This window comes from Nycticebus coucang, chromosome 10 (genome assembly GCF_027406575.1).
Source record: "Nycticebus coucang isolate mNycCou1 chromosome 10, mNycCou1.pri, whole genome shotgun sequence".
Taxonomy (NCBI): domain Eukaryota; kingdom Metazoa; phylum Chordata; class Mammalia; order Primates; family Lorisidae; genus Nycticebus; species Nycticebus coucang.
The window spans coordinates 28,619,281-28,640,259 of record NC_069789.1 but is presented as its reverse complement, the minus strand read 5'-3'; the positions used below and the strand labels follow the sequence as shown (position 1 = coordinate 28,640,259).

Sequence of the window (20,979 nt, the reverse complement as noted above, 5' to 3'; positions counted from 1 at the left end):
CTTTTCCCTGATTTTTTTTGTCTAGTTTATAAATGCATTGAGAATTTAACAAGTACAATAACACTCACCAGCTGTAAACCTCTTTGTTTTTCTGCCAATCGTTGTCGTGCAACTTTAAGAGCATTTTGAGCTTCAGCTACTTGGACTTGTTTAGGGACCACCAGCTTAAAGAGAATGTCAGAGCATTTAATTATCAAAAAAATGAGGTTTACTGTTAAAAATATCACTTATATTTGAAACGCATTTATGGGGGGGGAATTGGGAGTGATTACACTAACTGGTTTTAATATTCTATCAAGGAAAGAAGCATTGAAGATGGCAGAAAAGACAATCTTGCCTCACCTACACCACCCTTCCTCCATCCAGTAGTACCATGCTAACACTCCAAGTGGAGAGAGAAACTGTGTGCCCAGAGAAGGATGAGTGAAGTGATTATGGAATTTGCACTGAAACTCAGGGCCACCCTGGCAGAAGGGAAACACAGCATGGGGTATAATTCTGCCAGTGCCCATGGGGGGAGTATTTAGACCAGCCTCTGTCCCCAAACTTCAGTTCTGGCTAGTCCCACCACTAGCTAAGAAAAAGCGGCCTGAAGGTTTGGACTAAATTCTTAAGGCAGTCAGGTTATAAAGGCTGCAATCCTTGGGCAATTCCTGTGGTGGTGCTGGTTCAGGGTCAGTGGACTTGGCATGAGACACTAGTGAGACACTAGTAAGGGTGACCAAACCAGGTCCTGTGTCACCTCTCCTCCAACTATAAGGCAGTGCAGCTCAGGAGAGTCTTCTTCCACTTGAGGAAGGGAAAGGGAAGAGCTCAGAGGACTTTGTTTTGTAAGTTGGGTGCCTGCTAAGCCACAGTAAAATAAAGCATCAAGCAGATGTTAGAAGTTTCTGGGTCCAGGCCTTAGTTCCTGTAAGTAATTTCTGGACCCACCTTCGACCAGTCGGGAAATATGCTGCCGTGAAGGGAAGAAGCCAGTCGTGGCAGGATTCACCACTTCCTGACTAGAGAACCTTTGGGTTTTGAAGAAACATCAGAGGCAGCCAGAAAATAGTCATCACAGACTTTGAGTGACACTGGGCTGGCTTCAGGGATGACCTGATGCTTGGGCTGTGAGGTAGTGCTCACATCACTCCTCTCTCAACTCTAGCAGCCCAGCTCAAAAGGTGAGGGAAGAGAATGAGAGGCTTTACCTGTAATCCAGGGAATGCTCTTGTATCTTACCTAAGTCCATCCTACTATGAAACTAATTTAGGGCTCTCACATGAAAGCAATAACCCAGTTACAACCTAAGAATAGGGGGAAGGAGGAAAGGGAGGGGAGGGAGGGGGAATGTGGGTAGAGGGAGGGGGACCGGTGGGATCACACCTGCGGTGCATCTTACAAGGATATATGTGAAACTTAGTAAATGTAGAATGTAAGTGTCTTAGCCCAATAACTGAAAAACGCCAGGAAGGCTATGTCAACCAATGTGATGAAAATGTGTCAAACGGTTTATGAAGCTAGTGTGTGATGCCCCATGATCATATCAATGTACACAGCTATGCTTTAATAAAAAAAAAAAAAAGGCAGTACCACCAGGAGTCTGCAAGAGTCACAGCATTACTATGCTTGGGTTAACCCCAGTGCTGATATAGCTTCAGTAACCAAATATTTATAGCATAACACCCAATCCCTTTCAAATACATGGGTAAAACTTTCTCAAGAAGGATTAATTCGAACAAGTTCAGACTGTGAGGATTAAAATAAATACTTAACTCTTCAATGTCCAGACGTTGACAAATATCCACAAGCTTCAGGAACATCCAAGAAAACACAGCTTCACCAAATGCACTAACTAAAGTACTAGTGACCAATTCTGGAGTGATGGAGATATGTGAACTTTCAAAGAATTCAAAATCTTTGTCCTGAAGAAGCTCAATGAACTTCAAGACATCACAGAGAAGGAATTCAGAAGCCTATCAGAGAAGTTTAACAAGGAGTTTGAAATAATAAAAAAAAATCAAGCAGAAATTCTGGAGTTTAAGATTTCAAACTGACAAACTGAGAATAGCATCAGAATCTCTCAATAGTAGAACTGACCAAGCAGAAGAAAGAATTGGCTTGAAGACAGGGTATTTAAAAACACACAAAAGGGAAAAAAAGAATAAAAGAGAAGGAAGCATGTCTATAAGATCTAGAAAATAGCCCAAAAGGGCAAATCTAAGAGTTATTAGCCTTAAAGAGGAAGTCGAGAAAGAAACTGGGGCATAAAGTTTATTCAAAGAAATAACAGAGAATTATCTAAACCTAGAGAAAGATATCAATATGTAGGTGCAGGAAGGTCATAGAATATAAAGCAGATATAACTCAAACAAGAATACCTCAAGGAATTTAATAATCAACCTCCCAAAGATCACAAATAAAGAAAAGGTCTTACGGGAAATAAGAAAGATGAAAGAAAGTAACATATAAAGGAGCTTCAATACCTGGTAGCAGAATTTTCAGTGGAAACCTTATAGGCCAGGAGAGAGTGGAATGACATAGTCAGAGGAAAAAACATCAACATAACCTTATAATATTATATCCTGCAAAAATATTCTTCAAGCATATAGAAGAAAGAAACACTTTTAGACAAACACAAGCTGAGGAATTTCATCAACACTGGATTTGTCCTATAAGATACACTAAAAGGAGTTCTTAAATCTGAAAGAAAAAGAGGCTAACAAAGGGTAAGAAATCATCTGAAGGTTTTCAACTCACTGGTAACAGTAAGTACAAAAATATCGATATTTTTGCATATTGCTGCAATAGGGTGTATAAACCATTTACATCTTGAGTAGGAAGGCTAAAAGACAAACTGTCAAAAATAACATTTGGAAAGAGCATAATTCGAAATGGATGGAAACAACAAAGTTTAAAAAGCAAGGGGGTGGATTTAAAGGATAGAATTTCTGTTGGATTTCTCATTGTTTATTTATAAACAGAGTTGTCATTTGTTTACAATAATTCATTATAAAATGTTTTTTGCAAATCTTATGGTAATCTCGAATCAAAAAAACACAAAAGATAAACAAAAAATAAAAAGCAAGAAATTAAAACGTACTAGCAGAGAAAATTCCTTTTAATAGAGGAAGACAGGAGGGAAGTGAGAAAGAGAGGACTACAAAATAACCAGATATCAAATAACAATATGGGAGTCATGTGTCCTTTTCTGTCAATAATAACATTGACTTCAAATGGACTAAACTCTCTTATCAAAAGACATAGGAGGGCAGAATGGATGAAAAAACAAGAGCCAAGTATATGATGTCTGTAAGAAACCAACTTCACTATAAAGACACACGTAGACTGAAAATAAAGGTATGGAAAAAATATTCCACACAAATGGAAACCAAAAAAAGAGTGCAAGTTGCTATTTATATCTATCAGATAAAACAGATTTCAAGATAAAAACTGTAAAAAGAGCCAAAAAATGATACAGGAGTCAAAATGCATTTAAATGTGCATCCAACATTGGAGCAGCTAGATATATAAAGCAAATATTATCAGAGCTAAAAATAGACCCTAGTATAATAATCAGTGAAGACTTCAATACTCCACTTTCAGCATTGGATATATCATCAAGATAGAAAATCAATAAAGAAACCATTGAACTTAATCTGCACTGTATGTCAAACAGACCTTAACAATATTTATAGAACATTTCATCTAATTAGCCACAGCATACACATTCTTTTCCTCAGCTCATGGATAATTCTCAAAGACAGACCATATATTTGTTATATGGACAGGCCATAAAACAAGTCTTGAAAAAAAACTGAAATCATACCAAGTATTTTCTCTGATCACATTGAAATAAAACTAAAAATCAAGAAGAACACTTGAAACTATACTAACACATGGAAATTAAACAATATGCTCTTGGATGACCAGTGGATCAATTAAGAGATAAAAAAAGCAGTTGAAAAAATTTTCAAAATAAATGAAAACAAAAACATAACATTATGAAAACCTATGGGGTACAGCAAAATCAGTAATAAGAGGAACAGTTATAGAAATAAGTGTATAAAAAAATAGAAAAACATCAAATAAAAAACCTACCTGTGAACCTCACAAAACTAGAAAAACAAGAGCAAATCTAACTCCAAATTAGTAGAAGAAAAGAATTAATAAAGATCAGAGCAGAAATAAATGAAACTGAAACAAAAAATGCAAAAGATCAAAGAAACAAAAGTTTTTTTTTTATGAAATCATAGCTGTGTACATTAATGCAATCATGGGTACAATATGCTGGTTTTATATAAATTTGAAATATTTTCATCAAACATTAAGACAGTCTTCACGGCATTTTCTTTGTTATTGTGTTAAGACATATATATTCTACACCTAGTAAATTTCACATGTACTCTTGTAAGATACAATGTAGGTGTGATCCCACCAACTACCTTCCCTCCACCCATCTTCTCCCCTCCCCTCCCTCTGATTTCCTCTTCTTCTTGGGCAATAATTGGGTTATAGCTTTCATAAGAAAGCTATATATTGGTTTCATAGTAGGGCTGAGTACATTGGATACTTTTTCTTCTATTCTTGAGATACTTTGCTAAGAAGAGTATGTTTCAGCTCCATCCATGTAAGCATGAAAGAGGTAAAGGCTCCATCTTTCTTTAAGACTGCATAATATTCCATGGTGTACATATACCACAAGTTATTAATCCATTTGTGGGTCAATTAGCACTTGGGCTTCTTCCATGACTTAGCAATTATGAATTGGGCTGCAATAAACATTCTGGTACAAATATCTTTGTTGTAATGTGATTTTTGGTCTTCTGGGTATATACCTAGTAGAGGAATTGTAGGATCGAATGGCAGGTCAATTTTTAGATCTCTAAGTGTTCTCCAAACATCTTTCCAAAAGGAATGTATTGGTTTGCATTCCCACCAGCAGTGTAGGAGTGTTCCCTTTTCTCCACATTCACATCAATATCTCTGGTTTTGGGATTTTGTGATATGGGCTAATCTTACTGGAGTTAGATGATATCTCAAAGTAGTTTTGATTTGCATTTCCCTGATGATTAAGGATGATGAGCATTTTTCATAAGTCTGTAGGCCATGTGCCTGTCTTCTTCAGAGAAGTTTCTCTTCAAGTCCCTTGCCCAGCCTGAGGTGGTATTGCTTGTTCTTTTCTTGCTAATACATTTGAGTTCTCTGTGGATTCTGGTTATTGAACCTTTGTCAGAGACATAACCTGAAAATATCTTCTCCCATTCTGAGGACTGTGTGCTTGCTTTATTTACTGTGTTCTTGGCTGTGCAGAAGCTTTTAGTTTGATCAGGTCCCAGTAGTGTATTTTTGATGCTGCTTCAATTGCCCCGGGGTCCTCCTCATAAAATATTCACCCAGGCCAATTTCTTCAAGAGTTTTCACTGCACTCTCTTCTAGTTATTTTTATAGTTTCATGTCTTAAGTTTTAATCTTTAGTCCAGTGAGAATCTATCTTAGTTAATGGTGAAAGGTGTGGGTCCAATTTCTTCTACAGGTTGCCGGCCAGTTCACCCAGCACCATTTGTTAAATAGGGAATCTTTTCCCCACTGAATGTTTTTAATTGGCTTGTCAAAGATGAAGTAATGGTAAATAGCTGGGTTCACCGCTTGGTTCTCTATTCTGTTCTATACATCTACTTCTCTGTTTTTGGGTCAGTACCATGCTGTTTTGATCATTATCGATTTATAGTATAGTCTGAGGTCTGTTAGCATGATTCCTCCCGCTTTGTTTTTATTTCTGAGTAATGTCTTGGCTATTCAAGGTTTTCTCTGATTCCATACAAAATGAAGTATTATTTTTTCAAGATCTTTAAAGTATGACAGTGGAGCTTTAATAGAAATTGCATTAAAAATGTATATTGCTTTGGGTAGTATGGACATTTTAACAATGTTGATTCTTCCCAGCCATGAGCATGGTATGTTTTTCCATTTGTTAATATCTTTAGCTATTTCTTTTTAGAGTTTCATAGATCTCTTTATAGAGATCTTTTTTTCCTGATAAGCAATTTTTTTATTAAGTCAAATACATATAGATCATGAATAGATTCATGCATATGTAGGGTACAATGTGCTGATTTTTTTTATACAATCTGACGTGGTTAGATCAAACCAATCAACATAGCTTTCACCTCATTTACTTGATTATTGTGATAAAACATCTATGTTCTACACTCGACAGATCTGATTTGTACCCTTGTCATATGCTCCATAGGTGTGGTCCCCCCGTTTACCCTCTCTCTGTCAAATCCCCTCCATTCCTTCCCTTCCCACTCCATTTCTCTCCTTTATCCTGGGCTATAGTTGTATTATATCTTTCATAAGAAAGTGTGACTAAATATAAGTAGGTTTCATAGAAGTACTGAGTACATTGAATACTTTTTCCTTCATTCTTGAGACATTTTACTCAGGAGAATATGTTCCAGATCCTTCTATGTAAACATAAAAGAGGTAAAGGCTTCATCTTTTTTTTTAAGGCTTTATAATATTCCATGGTATATATATACCACAATTTATTAATCCATTCATGGGTCAATGGGCACTTGGGGTTCTTCCATGATTTGGCTATTATGAATTGAGCTGCAATGAATAATCTGCTGCAAATATCTTTTTTGCAAAGTAATTTTTGGTCTTTTGGATATACTCCTAGTAGAGGAATAGCAGGATCCAATGGCAGGTCAATTTTTAGATCCCCAAGTATTCTGCAAACTTCTTTCCAAAAGGAATGTATTAGCTTGCATTCCCACCAGCAGTGCAGAAGTGTTCCCTTTTCTCCACATCCATGCCAATATCTGTAGTTTTGGGATTTTGTTATGTGGGCTACTCTTACTGGAGTTTGGTGGTATCTCAAAGTGGTTTTGATTTGCATTTCTCTGATGATTAAAGAAGATGAGCATTTTGCCATGTGTCTGTATACCATGTGCCTGTCTTCTTTGGAGAAGCTTCTGTTCAAGTCTCTTGCCCATAGTGAGATGGGATCACTTGTTCTTTTTTTATTAATAAGTTCGAGTTCTCTGTGGATTCTGGGTATCAGACCTTTGTTGGAAATGTAACCCGCAAATATCTTCTCTCATTCTGAGGGCAGTCTAATTGCTTGTAATTACTGTGTTTTGGGCAGTGCAGAAGCTTTTTAGTTTGATCAGATCCCAGTAATGTATTTTTTGGTATTGCTTCAATTGCCCTGGGGGTCTTCCTCATAAAGTTTTCTCTCAGACCAATTTCTTCAAGTGTTTCTTCTGTACTCTTTCCAAGAATCTTTATGGTTTCATGTATTAGGTTTAAGTCTTTTATCCAATGAGAGTCAATTTTTGTTAGAGGTGAAAGGTGTGGGTCCAGTTTGTCTTCTACAAATTGCCAGCCAATTCTCCCAGCACCATTTGTTAAATAGGGAGTCTTTCCCCTAATTTAAGTTTTTGATAGGCTTATCAAAAATCAAATTATGATTGCTAAGTCATGGAAAAAGCCCAAGTGCCCATCGATCCATGAATGGATTAATAAACTGTGGTATAGGGCAGCGCCTGTGGCTCAGTTGGTAGGGCACCGGCCCCATATACTGAGGGTGGCAGGTTCAAACCCGGCCCCGGCCAAACTGCAACCAAAAAATAGCCGGGCGTTGTGGCGGGCGCCTGTAGTCCCAGCTACTCGGGAGGCTGAGGCAAGAGAATCACTTAGGCCCAGGAGTTGGAGGTTGCTGTGAGCTGTGTGAGGCCACGGCACTCTACCGAGGGCCATAAAGTGAGACTCTGTCTCTACAAAAAAAAAATGAATAAAAAAAATAAACTGTGGTATATGTACACCATGGAATATTATGCAGCCTTAAAGAAAGATGGAGACTTTACCTCTTTCATGTTTACATGGATGGAGCTGGAACATTCTTCTTAGTAAAGTATCTCAAGAATGGAAGAAAAAGTATCCAATGTAACAACCCTGCTATGAAACTGATTTATGGCTTTCATATGAAAGCTATAACCCAGTTATAACCTAAGAATATGGGGAAGGGGAAGAGGGAGGGGAGGGAGGGGGGAGGATGGGTGGAGGGAGGGTGATTGGTGGGATTACAACTGTGGTGCATCTTACAAGGATACATGTGAAACTCAGTAAATGAAGACTTATAATTGTCTTAACACAATAATAATTAAGAAAATGCCAGGAAGGCTTTGTCAACCAGTGTGATGAAAATGTGTCAAACTGTGTATAAAACCAGTGTATGGTGCCCCATGATTGTATTAATGTACACAGCTATGATTTAATAATAAAAAAATAAAAGAAAGAAAATCAAATGATGATAAGTGCCTGGGTTCATCACTTGGTTCTCAATTCTATTCCATACATCTACATCTCTATTTTTGTGCCAATATCATGCTGTTTGGATCACTATACATTTATAGTATAGTCTGAATTCTGGTAGAGTGATTCCACCTGATTTGTTTTTATTTTGGAGTGATGTCTTGGCTATTAGAGGTTTTTTCTGATTCCATATAAAATGAAGTCCTAGTTTTTCCAGATCTTTAAAGTATGACAGAGGTGCTTTAATGGGAATTGCATTAAATCTGTACATTGCTTTGTGTGGTATGGACATTTTAACAATGTTGATTCTTCCCAGCCATGAGCATGGTATGTTTTTCCATTTGTTGACATCTTCAGCTATTTCTTTTCTCAAAGTTTCATAGTATTCTTTATAGCTATCTTTCACGTCCTTTGTTAGGTATACTCCCAGATATTTCATTTTTTTTTTTTGGCACTACTGTAGAGGGAATAGAGTCCATGACTGTTTTTTCATCTTGACTATTGTTGGTATATATGAATGCTACTGATTTGAGAGTATTGATTTTGTAGCCTGAGACACTGATGTATTCCTTGATCACTTCTAAGAGTTTTGTGGTTGAATCCCTGAGGTTTTCCAGGTATACAATCATATCATCTATGAAAAGGGAAAGTTTGATCTCCTCTGACCCTACATTGATACACTTGATTGCCTTCTCTTGACTAATTGTAATGGCTAAGACTTCTATTACAATGTTAAAAAGCAGTGGAGACAATGGGCAATCTTGCCTGGTTCCTGCTCTGAGTGGAAATGATTTCAATTTAATTCCATTCAATATGATATTGGCTGTGGGTTTGTTGTAGATAGCCTCTATCAGTTTAAGAAATGTCCCTTCTATACCAATTTTCTTCAGTGTTTGGATCATGAAAGAATGCTGGATATTATCAAAAGCTTTTTCTGCATCAATTGAGAGAATCATATGGTCTTTGTTTTTTAATTTGTTTATGTGATGAATTATATTTATAGATTTACATATATTGAGCCAGCCTTGAGACCCTGGGATAAAACCCACGTGGTCATGATGTATAATTTGTTTGATGTGTTGCTGGATTCTGTTTGTTAGGATCTTGTTGAATATTTTTGCATCTATATTCATTAGTGATGTTGGTCTATAATTTTCTTTTCTTGTTGGGTCTTTTCCTGGTTTGGGGATCATGTTGATGTTTGCTTCATAGAATGTGTTGGCAGTATTTCTTCTTTTTCTGTATTTTGGAAAAAGTTGAGTAATATAGGTACTAGTTCCTCTTTAAAGAGTTGGTCAAATTCTGATGTGAAGCTATCTGGTCCTGGGCTTTTCTTTTTAGGGAGATTTTGTATAGTTGATGCTATTTCAGAACTTGATATAGGCCTGTTTAACATTTCCACTTCATTCTGGCTAAGTCTTGAAAGGTGGTGTGCTTCCAAGTACTGGTCAATTTTCTTCAGATTCTTATATTTCTGAGAATAAAGTTTCTTGTAATATTCATTAGGGATTTTTTGAATTTCTGAAGAGTCTGTTGTTATTTCATGTTTACCATTTCTGCTTGATGAAATTAGTGATTATATTCTTTTTTTCCTGGTTACATTAGGTTTTATTGACCTTTTCAAAAAATCAACTTTTTGATTTATTGATCTGTTGTATAATCCTTTTGTTTTCAATTTCATTTAATTCTTTTCTAATTTTGGTTATTTTTTTCTTCTGCTGGGTTTGGGATTGGAATGTTCTTCCTTTTCCAGTTGCTTGAAATGTCTCATTAAGTTGTTAACTTCCTCTCTTTCCGTTCTCTTGAGGAAGGCTTGCAGTGTTATAAATTTCCCTCTTAGGACTGCCTTTGTGGTATCCCGGAGGTTTTGATAATTCACATCTTAATTAGCGTTTTGCTCCAAAAATTTGGTAATTTCCTTCTTAATCTCATCTGTGACCCAGCTATCATTCAGCATAAGGTTATTTAGCTCTCATGTTTTTGTATGAGTATGCAGGTTTCTGTTGTTACTGAGCTCAACTTTTATTCTATGATGGTCCGAGAAGATGCAAGATGTTTTAAATTTACTGAGGTTAGACTTGTGACCTCAGTGTGATGTGATCAACTTTGGAGTATGTTCCATGGGCTGATGAGAAGAATGTGTATTCAGTTTTGTTAGGATAAAATGTTCTGTAGATGTCTGTTAAATCCAAATGTTAAATCGTTAAGTTTAAGTCTGAAATTTCTTTACTTAGCTTTTTATTGGAACAAAAGTTGTTTCCCCCCACCCCCCAAGAAGCTTTTTATTTATTTATTTCTTTTTCTTTTTTTTATCAATATTAAATCATAGCTGTGTACATTAATGCGATCATGGGGCAACATGCATTGGTTTTTATAAACAGTTTGACACATTTTCATCACACTGGTTAACATAGCCTTCCTGGCATTTTCTTAGTTATTGTGTTAAGACAATTATATTCTACATTTACTAAGTTTCACATGTACCCTTGTAAGATGCACCACAGGTGTAATCCCACCAATCACCCTCCCTCTGCCCATCCTCTCCCTTCCCTCCACTCCCTCTCCCCCTTTCCCATATTCTTAGGTTATAACTGGGTTATAGCTTTCATATGAGAGCCATAAATTAGTTTCATAGTAGGGCTGAGTACATTGGATACTTTTTCTTTCATTCTTGAGATACTTTACTAAGAAGAATATGTTCCAGCTCCATCCATGTAAACATGAAAGAGGTAAAGTCTCCATCTTTCTTTAAGGCTACATAATATTCCATGGTGTACATATACCACAATTTATTAATCCATTCGTGGATTGATGGGCACTTGGGCTTTTTCCATGACTTAGAAATTGTGAATTGGGCTGCAATAAACATTCTGGTATCTTTGTTATAATGTAATTTTTGGTCTTCTGGGTACATACCTAGTAGAGGAATTATAGGATTGAATGGCATATCTATTTTTAGATCTCTAAGTGTTCTCCAAACATCTTTCCAAAGGAATGTATTAATTTGCATTCCCACCAGCATTGTAGAAGTGTTCCCTTTGGCATGGATGTGTTTTTTAAAAAAATAAATGAAATTGAAAACTTATAGCATGACTAAGAAAAAAAGAGAGAAAACCAAATAAACAAAATCATAGATGTACATTGGGTACTTTTTCTTCCATTCTTGAGATACTTTACTAAGAAGAATATGTTCCAGCTCCATCCATGTAAACATGAAAGAGGTAAAGTCTCCATCTTTCTTTATTTAAGTCAGCCCTACTATGAAACTAATTTGGGGTTTTCACATGAAGGCTATAACCCAGTTACAGCCTAAGAATAGGGGGGAGGGGGAAGGGGATGGGAGGGAGGGGGGAGGTGGGTGGAGGGAAGGGGATTGGTGGGATTACACCAGCGGTGCATCTTGCAAGGGTATATGTGAAACTTGGTAAATGGTCTGTGAAGCTAGTGAATGATTCCCCATGATCATATCAATGTGCACAGCTATGATTTAATAAAAAAAAAACAAAAATAAAGAAATTATAGATGCAGAAAGACATTACAGCTGATACTGTAGAAATCCAAAGGACTGTTAAGAGACTACTGTGAGTAACTATATGAATTAGAAGATGTAGAAGAAATGTAGAAATTCCCAGACACATACCACTTACCAAGATTGAACCAGAATGAAATCCAAAACCTAACAAAGCAATGGCATGTAATGAGACAGAAGCAGTAATGAAAAGTCTTCTACTAAAGAAAAGCCCAGTACCTGATGGCTTCACTCCTGAATTCTACCAAGCATTCAAGAAAGAAGTAATACCAATCCTACTTCAAGTATTATAAAAAACTGAGAAGGAGGAAATACTTCTAAACTCATTCTATACTGCCTACGTAACCCTGATATGATCTGTTAAGTATAGAGTATAAATATCTTAACACAATAATTATGAAAATGAGATGAGGTATATATTAACCAGTGCAATGTAAGCATTCCTAATTCTATATGAAATCAGCAGACTGTACCCCATAAATGCATTAATGTATATATGATCTATTGTTTATGATTTAATTAAAAAAACCAGACAGAAATATGACAAAAAAAGAAAATAATAGGCTAACATCTTTGATGAACATAGATGCAAAAATCCTCAGCAAAATACTAACAAACTGAATTCAACAACATACTAAAAAGCTTATTCATCATGATCAAGTGGGATTGTCCAGGGGATGCAAGGATATTTAATATACACAAATCAATTAATGTGATGTATCATATCAACAGAAGGACAAAAACCATATGATCATTTCAATTGAAGTGCTTTTGATAAAATTCAAAATCCCTTCATGATACAAGCTCTCAAAAAACTGGGTTTAGGAGCAATTTACCTCACCACAATAAAGGCCGTATGTGACAGACCTGCTGCTAGTATCAGTCTGAATGGGGCAAAACGGAAAACCTTTCTTTCCTCTGAGATGTGGAACAAGACATGGATGTCCACTTTTACCACTGTTATTCAACATAGTACTGGAAGTTCTAGCTAGAGCAGTCAGACAAGAAAAAGAAATAAAGACCATCCAAATTGAAAAGCAAGAAGTCAAATTATTTTTGTTTGCAGGTGATCTGATCTCATGTCTAAAGACTCCACAAAACTTTTAGCATTGATAAAGAATTATAGTAAAGTTGCAGTATATATACAAAATCAACATACAAAAATAAGTAGCATTTCTATTGGGTAACAGTCAACAATCTCAAAAAGGAACCAAGAAAGTAATCCTATTTACAATGGCTATAAATAAAATAAAATACCTAGGAATAAACTTAACAAAGAAGTGAAAGATCTCTATAATGTAAACTATAAAACATTGGTGAAAGAAATTGAAGAGGACAACAACAACAACAAAAAGGAAATATTTTTCTTGCTTATAGATTGGAACAATCAATATTGTTCATACCACACAATTGGCCATACTACCCAAAGCAATCTACAGATTCAATTTAATCTTCATCAAAATTCCACTGACATTTTTCACTGAAACAGAATAAATAATTTTAAAATTTATGTGGAACCACAAAAGATTCAGAATAGCTAAATTCATCCTAAGTAAAAAGAATAAAACTGGAGGAATCACATTACCTGATTTCAAATTATACTAGAGCTGTAGTACGAGAGTTTATTCTCTCACAGTTCTAGAGGATAGAATGTGAAATCAAACTACAGGAGGCCAATATTTCCTTGGAGTGCTCTCCGAGATAGTCTATTCTTTTCTTCTCCCAGCTTCTGGTGTTCCCAGGAGTTGGTTGGCTGTGGCTGCATCACAACATTTAGCCTTTTTTCCACTTCTATCTATAATGCATTGGTCCAGGCATTTGTAATCTCTTGCCTACTTTGGCATACGCCTTTCTACAAAACTGACTTGTCCAGAATGGCCTGCTTCACCACACTACCTGCATCCTGAAGTTTGCGGCCTGCCCAGGACTTTGGCTCTGCTCTCTTCCTGTTTGAAATCTACAGTAAATTGGAGGCGGAGCAAGATGGTGGCCAAGTAACAGCTTCCTTGCATCTGGGCACCGTGAGTCTGGGGAGATAGGACTCCAGGCATCTCTGGCTGGTGGGATCTGCCTATCATCACTCCTATGAGGATACAGGGAGTCAGCGAGAGACTTCTGGACCCCAAGAGGAGGACTAAAACCGTGGAAAACCGGCAAGTGGTCGCGTGTGTTCAATCTGTCTAAACCCGCTCACAACTGTAAGTTCAGTAGCAGCGAGACTGCAAACCAGAAAGGCCTTACCTGTGAACTGTTTTGGTGTCCTTGGACTTGGCACTGAGTTGAACTGCCTTGGGGAGGGCCTGAGCGGGAGTGCGGAGAACTTTGGCCATTGTCTAGGGCCCCAGTCTGAGCTGCTGAGTCAGACGGAGCTAATAGTGTTTGGCAGTGGGTCACACAGAACCATTGTCAGTGATCTGCCCCGGCAAGTTCCGCCCTCAGGGTCGAAGAGCTACAAATGGGTGGGAGCTGGTAACCCAGCAACCAAGTAGCCTAAGGGTGGGATCTGAGCCGCCTTGCAGCCCTAACCCTCAGGGGCAGAGTGAGACCGGTTTTGGTACACTGGGTAAGTGGATAGCCACTTCAGCAGTGATTCCAGCGAGAAAGCTGGGAAAGCTTCTGCTCAGCAAGTTTACAAGTTCAAAGTGCCTTTTAAGTGGGCTGAAGAGAGATTTAGGGTGTCTACCTGCTGGGGTTTGAGAAATCAGCAGCCTCCAGTCGTATCAGACCTGTGATTAACATCTCATACCCCAGAAGACCACATGTTGCCCAGATAATATTCAATAACATATACAAACTGCTTTGTTTTTGGCTGTGTAATTTTTTCTTTTTTTTTGTTTGGTTGTTGTTTTTTGTTTATTTTGACGTTGTTGATGTTCTTTTGTTTTTTAATTTCAATCTTTTCCATACAGATCCCTTTTTCTTTCTCAATTTTTCTAGTTTAATTATAATTTCCCATTGCTACCTTTTTTAATCACTAGAACTTCATTTTTGCTAGTGTTTCTACCACTATCATTTGGTTTTTCACCCAATTTTATCCCCGTAAAGTTTTCTGTTTGCTTGTTTTGGTTTGATTTATAGCATTTTTGTCTTTCCTCTCTACTTGGTGGAGGTGGGGTACTGTGTCTGATCAGGTTAGCAAAGAGCTGCTGACCTCAAGAGAACCACCCAACTGGGCACCCCCAGAAGGTGGGTTTTTTTTTAAGGTTGTGTCAAAGTACCCTACTGTACACCTATATTGCCCTGTCTCCCTCTTTCTGTGCCTCTCTTCTTTTTGTCAATATTCCTTATACCCACCCCCTCTCCTTTCTCTATCTTTCTTTTTTTTCTTATCACTCGGTCCTCCTTTCCTTCATCCCTTTTTTGCTCTTCAACCTTCTCACCCTTCTGGTCCTGTAACCCTTAGTCCACAGGCACAAGAACTTAAAGAGCAAGAGGAAGTGAAAGGAAAATTAGGCCAAGGAAACAGATAAAAGAAATCACTCATGAGGAAGAATCAGCAGAAAACTCCAGGCAACATGAAGAACCAGTCTAGAACAACCCCACCAAGGGACCATGAGGTAGCTACTGCAGATGATTCCACCTGTAAAGAAATGTTAGGAATGACAGAAAGGGAATTTAGAATACACATGTTGAAAACAATGAGAGAAATGATGGAAACAATGAAGGAAATTGCTAATAAAGTGGAAAATAACCAAAAGGAAATCCAAAAACAGAATCAAATAAGAGATGAACGATATACAGAATATAAAAAGGATATAGCAGAGCTCAAGAAACTGAAACGGTGAATTAGGGAACTTAAAGATGCAATGGAAAGTATCAGCAACAGGTTAGACCATGCAGAAGAAAGAATTTCAGAGGTAGAAGACAAAGTTTCTGAGATAACTCAGATAGTAAAAGAGGCAGAAAAGAAGAGAGAGAAAGCAGAACATTCACTGTCAGAATTATGCGACTTTATGAAGCGTTCCAACATACGAGTTATAGGAATTCCAGAAGGGGAAGAAGAATGCCCCAGAAAACGGAAGCCATACTAGAGAATATTATAAAAGAAAATTTCCCAAATATCACCAAAGATTCTGACACACTGCTTTCAGAGGGATATCGGACCCCAGGGCGCCTCAACTCTAACCGAGCTTCTCCAAGACACATTGTGATGAACCTGTCCAAAGTCAAGACAAAAGAAAAGATTCTGCAAGCTGCCAGGAGTAAGCGCCAGTTGACCTACAGGGGCAAATCCATCAGAGTGACTGCAGACTTCTCTAATGAAACTTTCCAAGCAAGAAGACAATGGTCATCTGCCTTTAATCTACTTAAACAGAACAATTTTCAGCCCAGAATTCTGTACCCTGCTAAGCTAAGCTTAAAAATTGACGGAGAAATCAAATCATTTACGGATATATAAACATTGAGGAAATTCGCCACAACAAGACCAGCTCTACAGGAAATACTTCAACCTGTTCTGCACACTGATCACCACAATGGATCAGCAGCAAAGTAAGAACTCAGAAATTAAAGGACAGAACCTAACCTCCACACTGATGCAAAAGATAAAACTAAGCAATGGACTCCCACCAAATAAGACGAATAGAATACTACCACACTTATCAATTATCTCAATAAATGTTAATGGCTTGAATTCCCCACTGAAGAGACATAGATTGGCTGACTGGATTAAAAAACACAAGCCATCCATTTGCTGTCTGCAAGAAACACACGTGGCTTCAAAAGACAAATTAAAGCTCCGAGTCAAGGGTTGGAAGACAACTTTTCAAGCAAATGGAATTCAGAAGAAAAGAGGAGTTGCAATCTTATTTTCAGATACATGTGGATTTAAAGCAACTAAAGTCAAAAACGACAAAGATGGTCACTTTATATTGGTCAAGGGAAAACTACAACAAGAAGACATCTCAATTCTAAATATCTATGCACCCAATTTAAATGCTCCCAGATTCTTGAAGCAGACCTTACTCAGTCTGAGCAATATGATATCTGATAATACCATCATAACAGGGGACTTTAACACTCCTCTTACAGAGCTGGACAGATCCTCTAAACAGAAATTAAACAAAGATAGAAGAGATTTAAATGAGACACTAGAACAACTGTGCTTGATAGACGCATATAGAACACTCCACCCCAAAGATAAAGAATATACATTCTTCTCATCACCCCATGGAACATTCTCCAAAATTGATCATATCCTGGGACACAAAACAAATATCAACAGAATCAAAAGAATTCAAATTTTACCTTGTATCTTTTCAGACCATAAGGCACTAAAGGTGGAACTCAATCTAACAAAAATGCTCAACCTGACCCAAAGGCATGGAAATTAAACAATGTTCTGTTGTATAACAGATGGGTGCAGGAAGAAATAAAACAGGAAATCATTAACTTCCTTGAGCATAACAACAATGAAGACACAAGCTACCAAAACTGTGGGATACTGCAAAAGCAGTTTTGAGAGGAAAATTCATCGCTTTAGATGCCTACATTCGAAAAACAGAAAGAGAGCACATCAACAATCTCACAAGAGATCTTATGGAATTGGAAAAAGAAGAACAATCTAAGCCTAAACTCAGTAGAAGAAAAGAAATATCCAAAATCAAATCAGAGATCAATGAAATTGAAAACAAAAGAATCATTCAGAAAATTAATGAAACAAGGAGTTGGTTTTTTGAAAAAATAAATAAAACAGATAAACCATTGGCCAGACTAACTAGAAATAGAGAAGTAAAATCTCTACTAACCTCAATCAGAAACGATAAAGGGGAAATAACAACTGATCCCACAGAGATAAAAGAGATCATCTCTGAATACTACCAGAAACTCTATGCCCAGAAATTTGACATGTGAAGGAAATGGATCAATATTTGGAATCACACCCTCTCCCTAGACTCAGCCAGGAAGAAATAGAGCTCCTGAACAGACCAATTTCAAGCACTGAGATCAAAGAAACAATAAAAAAGCTTCCAACCAAAAAATGCCCTGGTCCAGATGGCTTCACTCCAGAATTCTATCAAACCTTCAAGGAAGAGCTTATTCCTGTACTGCAGAAATTATTCCAAAAAACTGAGGAAGAAGGAATCTTCCCCAACACATTCTATGAAGCAAACATCACCCTGAGACCAAAACCAGGAAAAGACCCAAACAAAAAGGAGAATTTCAGACCAGTCTCACTCATGAATATGGATGCAAAAATTCTGAACAAAATCCTAGCCAATAGACTACAGCTTACCATCAAAAAGGTCATTTGTCATGATCAAGTAGGCTTCATCCCAGGGATGCAAGGCTGGTTTAACATACGCAAGTCCATAAACGTTATCCACCATATTAACAGAGGCAAAAATAAAGATCACATGATCCTCTCAATAGATGCAGAAAAAGCATTTGATAAAATCCAGCATCCTTTTCTAATTAGAACACTGAAGAGTATAGGCATAGGTGGCACATTTCTAAAACTGATTGAAGCTATCTATGACAAACCCACAGCCAATATTTTACTGAATGGAGTAAAACTGAAAGCTTTTCCTCTTAGAACTGGAACCAGACAAGGTTGTCCTCTGTCACCTTTACTATTCAACATAGTGCTGGAAGTTCTAGCCAATACAATTAGGCAAGACAAGGTAATAAAGGGAATCCAAATGGGAGCAGAGGAGGTCAAACTCTCCCTCTTTGCTGACGACATGATCTTATACTTAGAGAACCCCAGAGACTCAACCACAAGACTCCTAGAAGTCATCAAAAAATACAGTAATGTTTCAGGATATAAAATCAATGTCCACAAGTCAGTAGCCTTTGTGTACACCAATAACAGTCAAGATGAGAAGCTAATTAAGGACACAACTCCCTTCACCATAGTTTCAAAGAAAATGAAATACCTAGGAATATACCTAACGAAGGAGGTGAAGGACCTCTATAAAGAAAACTATGAAATCCTCAGAAAGGAAATAGCAGAGGATATTAACAAATGGAAGAACATACCATGCTCATGGATGGGAAGAATCAACATTGTTAAAATGTCTATAGTTCCCAAAGCAATCTACCTATTCAATGCCATTCCTATCAAAATACCTACATCGTACTTTCAAGATTTGGAAAAAATGACTCTGCGTTTTGTATGGAACCGGAAAAAACCCCGTATAGCTAAGGCAGTTCTTAGTAACAAAAATAAAGCTGGGGGCATCAGCATACCAGATTTTAGTCTGTACTACAAAGCCATAGTGCTCAAGACAGCATGGTATTGGCACAAAAATAGAGACAAAGACACTTGGAATCAAATTGAAAACCAAGAAATGAAACTAACATCTTACAACCACCTAATCTTTGATAAACCAAACAAGAACTTACCTTGGGGGAAAGACTCCCTATTCAATAAATGGTGTTGGGAGAACTGGATGTCTACATGTAAAAGACTGAAACTGGACCCACACCTTTCCCCACTCACAAAAATTGATTCAAGATGGATAAAGGACTTAAATTTAAGGCATGAAACAATAAAAATCCTCAAAGAAAGCATAGGAACAACATTGGAAGATATTGGCCTGGGGGAAGACTTCATGAAGAAGACTGCCATGGCAATTGCAACAACAACAAAAATAAACAAATGGGACTTCATTAAACTGAAAAGCTTCTGTACAGCTAAGGAGACAATAACCAAAGCAAAGAGACAACCTACACAATGGGAAAGGATATTTGCATATTTTCAATCAGACAAAAGCTTGATAACTAGGATCTATAGAGAACTCAAATTAATCCACATGAAAAAGCCAACAATCCCATATATCAATGGGCAAGAGACATAAATAGAACTTTCTCTAAAGATGACAGATGAATGGCTAACAAACACATGAAAAAATGTTCATCATCTCTATATATTAGAGAAATGCAAATCAAAACAACCCTGAGATATCATCTAACCCCAGTGAGAATGGCCCACATCACAAAATCTCAAAACTGCAGATGCTGGCGTGGATGTGGAGAGAAGGGAACACTTTTACACTGCTAGTGGGACTGCAAACTAGTACAACCTTTCTGGAAGGAAATATGGAGAAACCTCAAAGCGCTCAAGCTAGACCTACCATTTGATCCTGCAATCCCATTACTGGGCATCTACCCGGAAGGAAAAAAATCCTTTTATCATAAGGACACTTGTACTAGACTGTTTATTGCAGCTCAATTTACAATCGCCAAAATGTGGAAACAGCCTAAATGCCCACCAACCCAGGAATGGATTAACAAGCTGTGGTATATGTATACCATGGAATACTATTCAGCCATTAAAGAAAATGGAGACTTTACATCCTTCGTATTAACCTGGATGGACGTGGAAGACATTATTCTTAGTAAAGCATCACAAGAATGGAGAAGCATGAATCCTATGTACTCAATCTTGATATGAGGACAATTAATGACAATTAAGGTTATGGGGGGGGGAAGCAGAAAGAGGGATGGAGGGAGGGGGGTGGGACCTTAGTGTGTGTCACACTTTATGGGGGCAAGACATGATTGCAAGAGGGACTTCACCTAACAATTGCAATCAGTGTAACTGGCTTATTGTACCCTCAATGAATCCCCAACAATAAAAAAAAAAAAAAAGAAATCTACAGTAAATTTATATTCTCTTAAATTAAGCCTGCTCCAGTAAAACCCTTCAGGAGAGTTTCCACGATACTTTACTTTTTTCCCTCCTGAACCTTAATTCTCCTCCCTTGTGAATTAATATTTGTAAAGTACTTAGAACAATGTCTGGTACCTGCTGTTCTGTTAACATTTGTTCAACAAATAAAAATACATCTTAGGCACCAATTGTACTTTGTAGTAAAATGCAATCTACTTAGAAAGACTTTCTCCCACTATTGTCCTCTTCTCTATTGTTAATTATTTCAGCAGCATGCTGCTTTTCCTTGACACTTTCAAGAAACTTGTTAACAAATAAAAATACATTATATTCTCATGCATTAGATAAGAAAGATATAATCTGAAGTTTTTCTCAATCTACACTCAATTGAAATTTTATTTCATATAAGAAATATTCAACTACTTTTCAACAGTGGAATCAGAGATATATAACTGGCCATAAAAATGGCCCTAGTACTGGGGAAGTAGAAAAAATAGCATTGTATAGGCATGAAAACAGACACAAA

At 37.2% G+C, this 20,979-nt stretch overlaps 1 protein-coding gene across 1 annotated transcript in view; it reads right to left on the bottom strand.

Annotated features, from left to right (window-relative positions):
- The window catches only part of DNAH14 (dynein axonemal heavy chain 14), an 862,921-nt gene that overhangs the window by 188,827 nt on the left and 653,115 nt on the right, over positions 1–20,979 (bottom strand). The window contains 1 exon segment of the mRNA XM_053607548.1: positions 69–164. Coding sequence (XP_053463523.1) covers positions 69–164 — 96 coding nt within the window.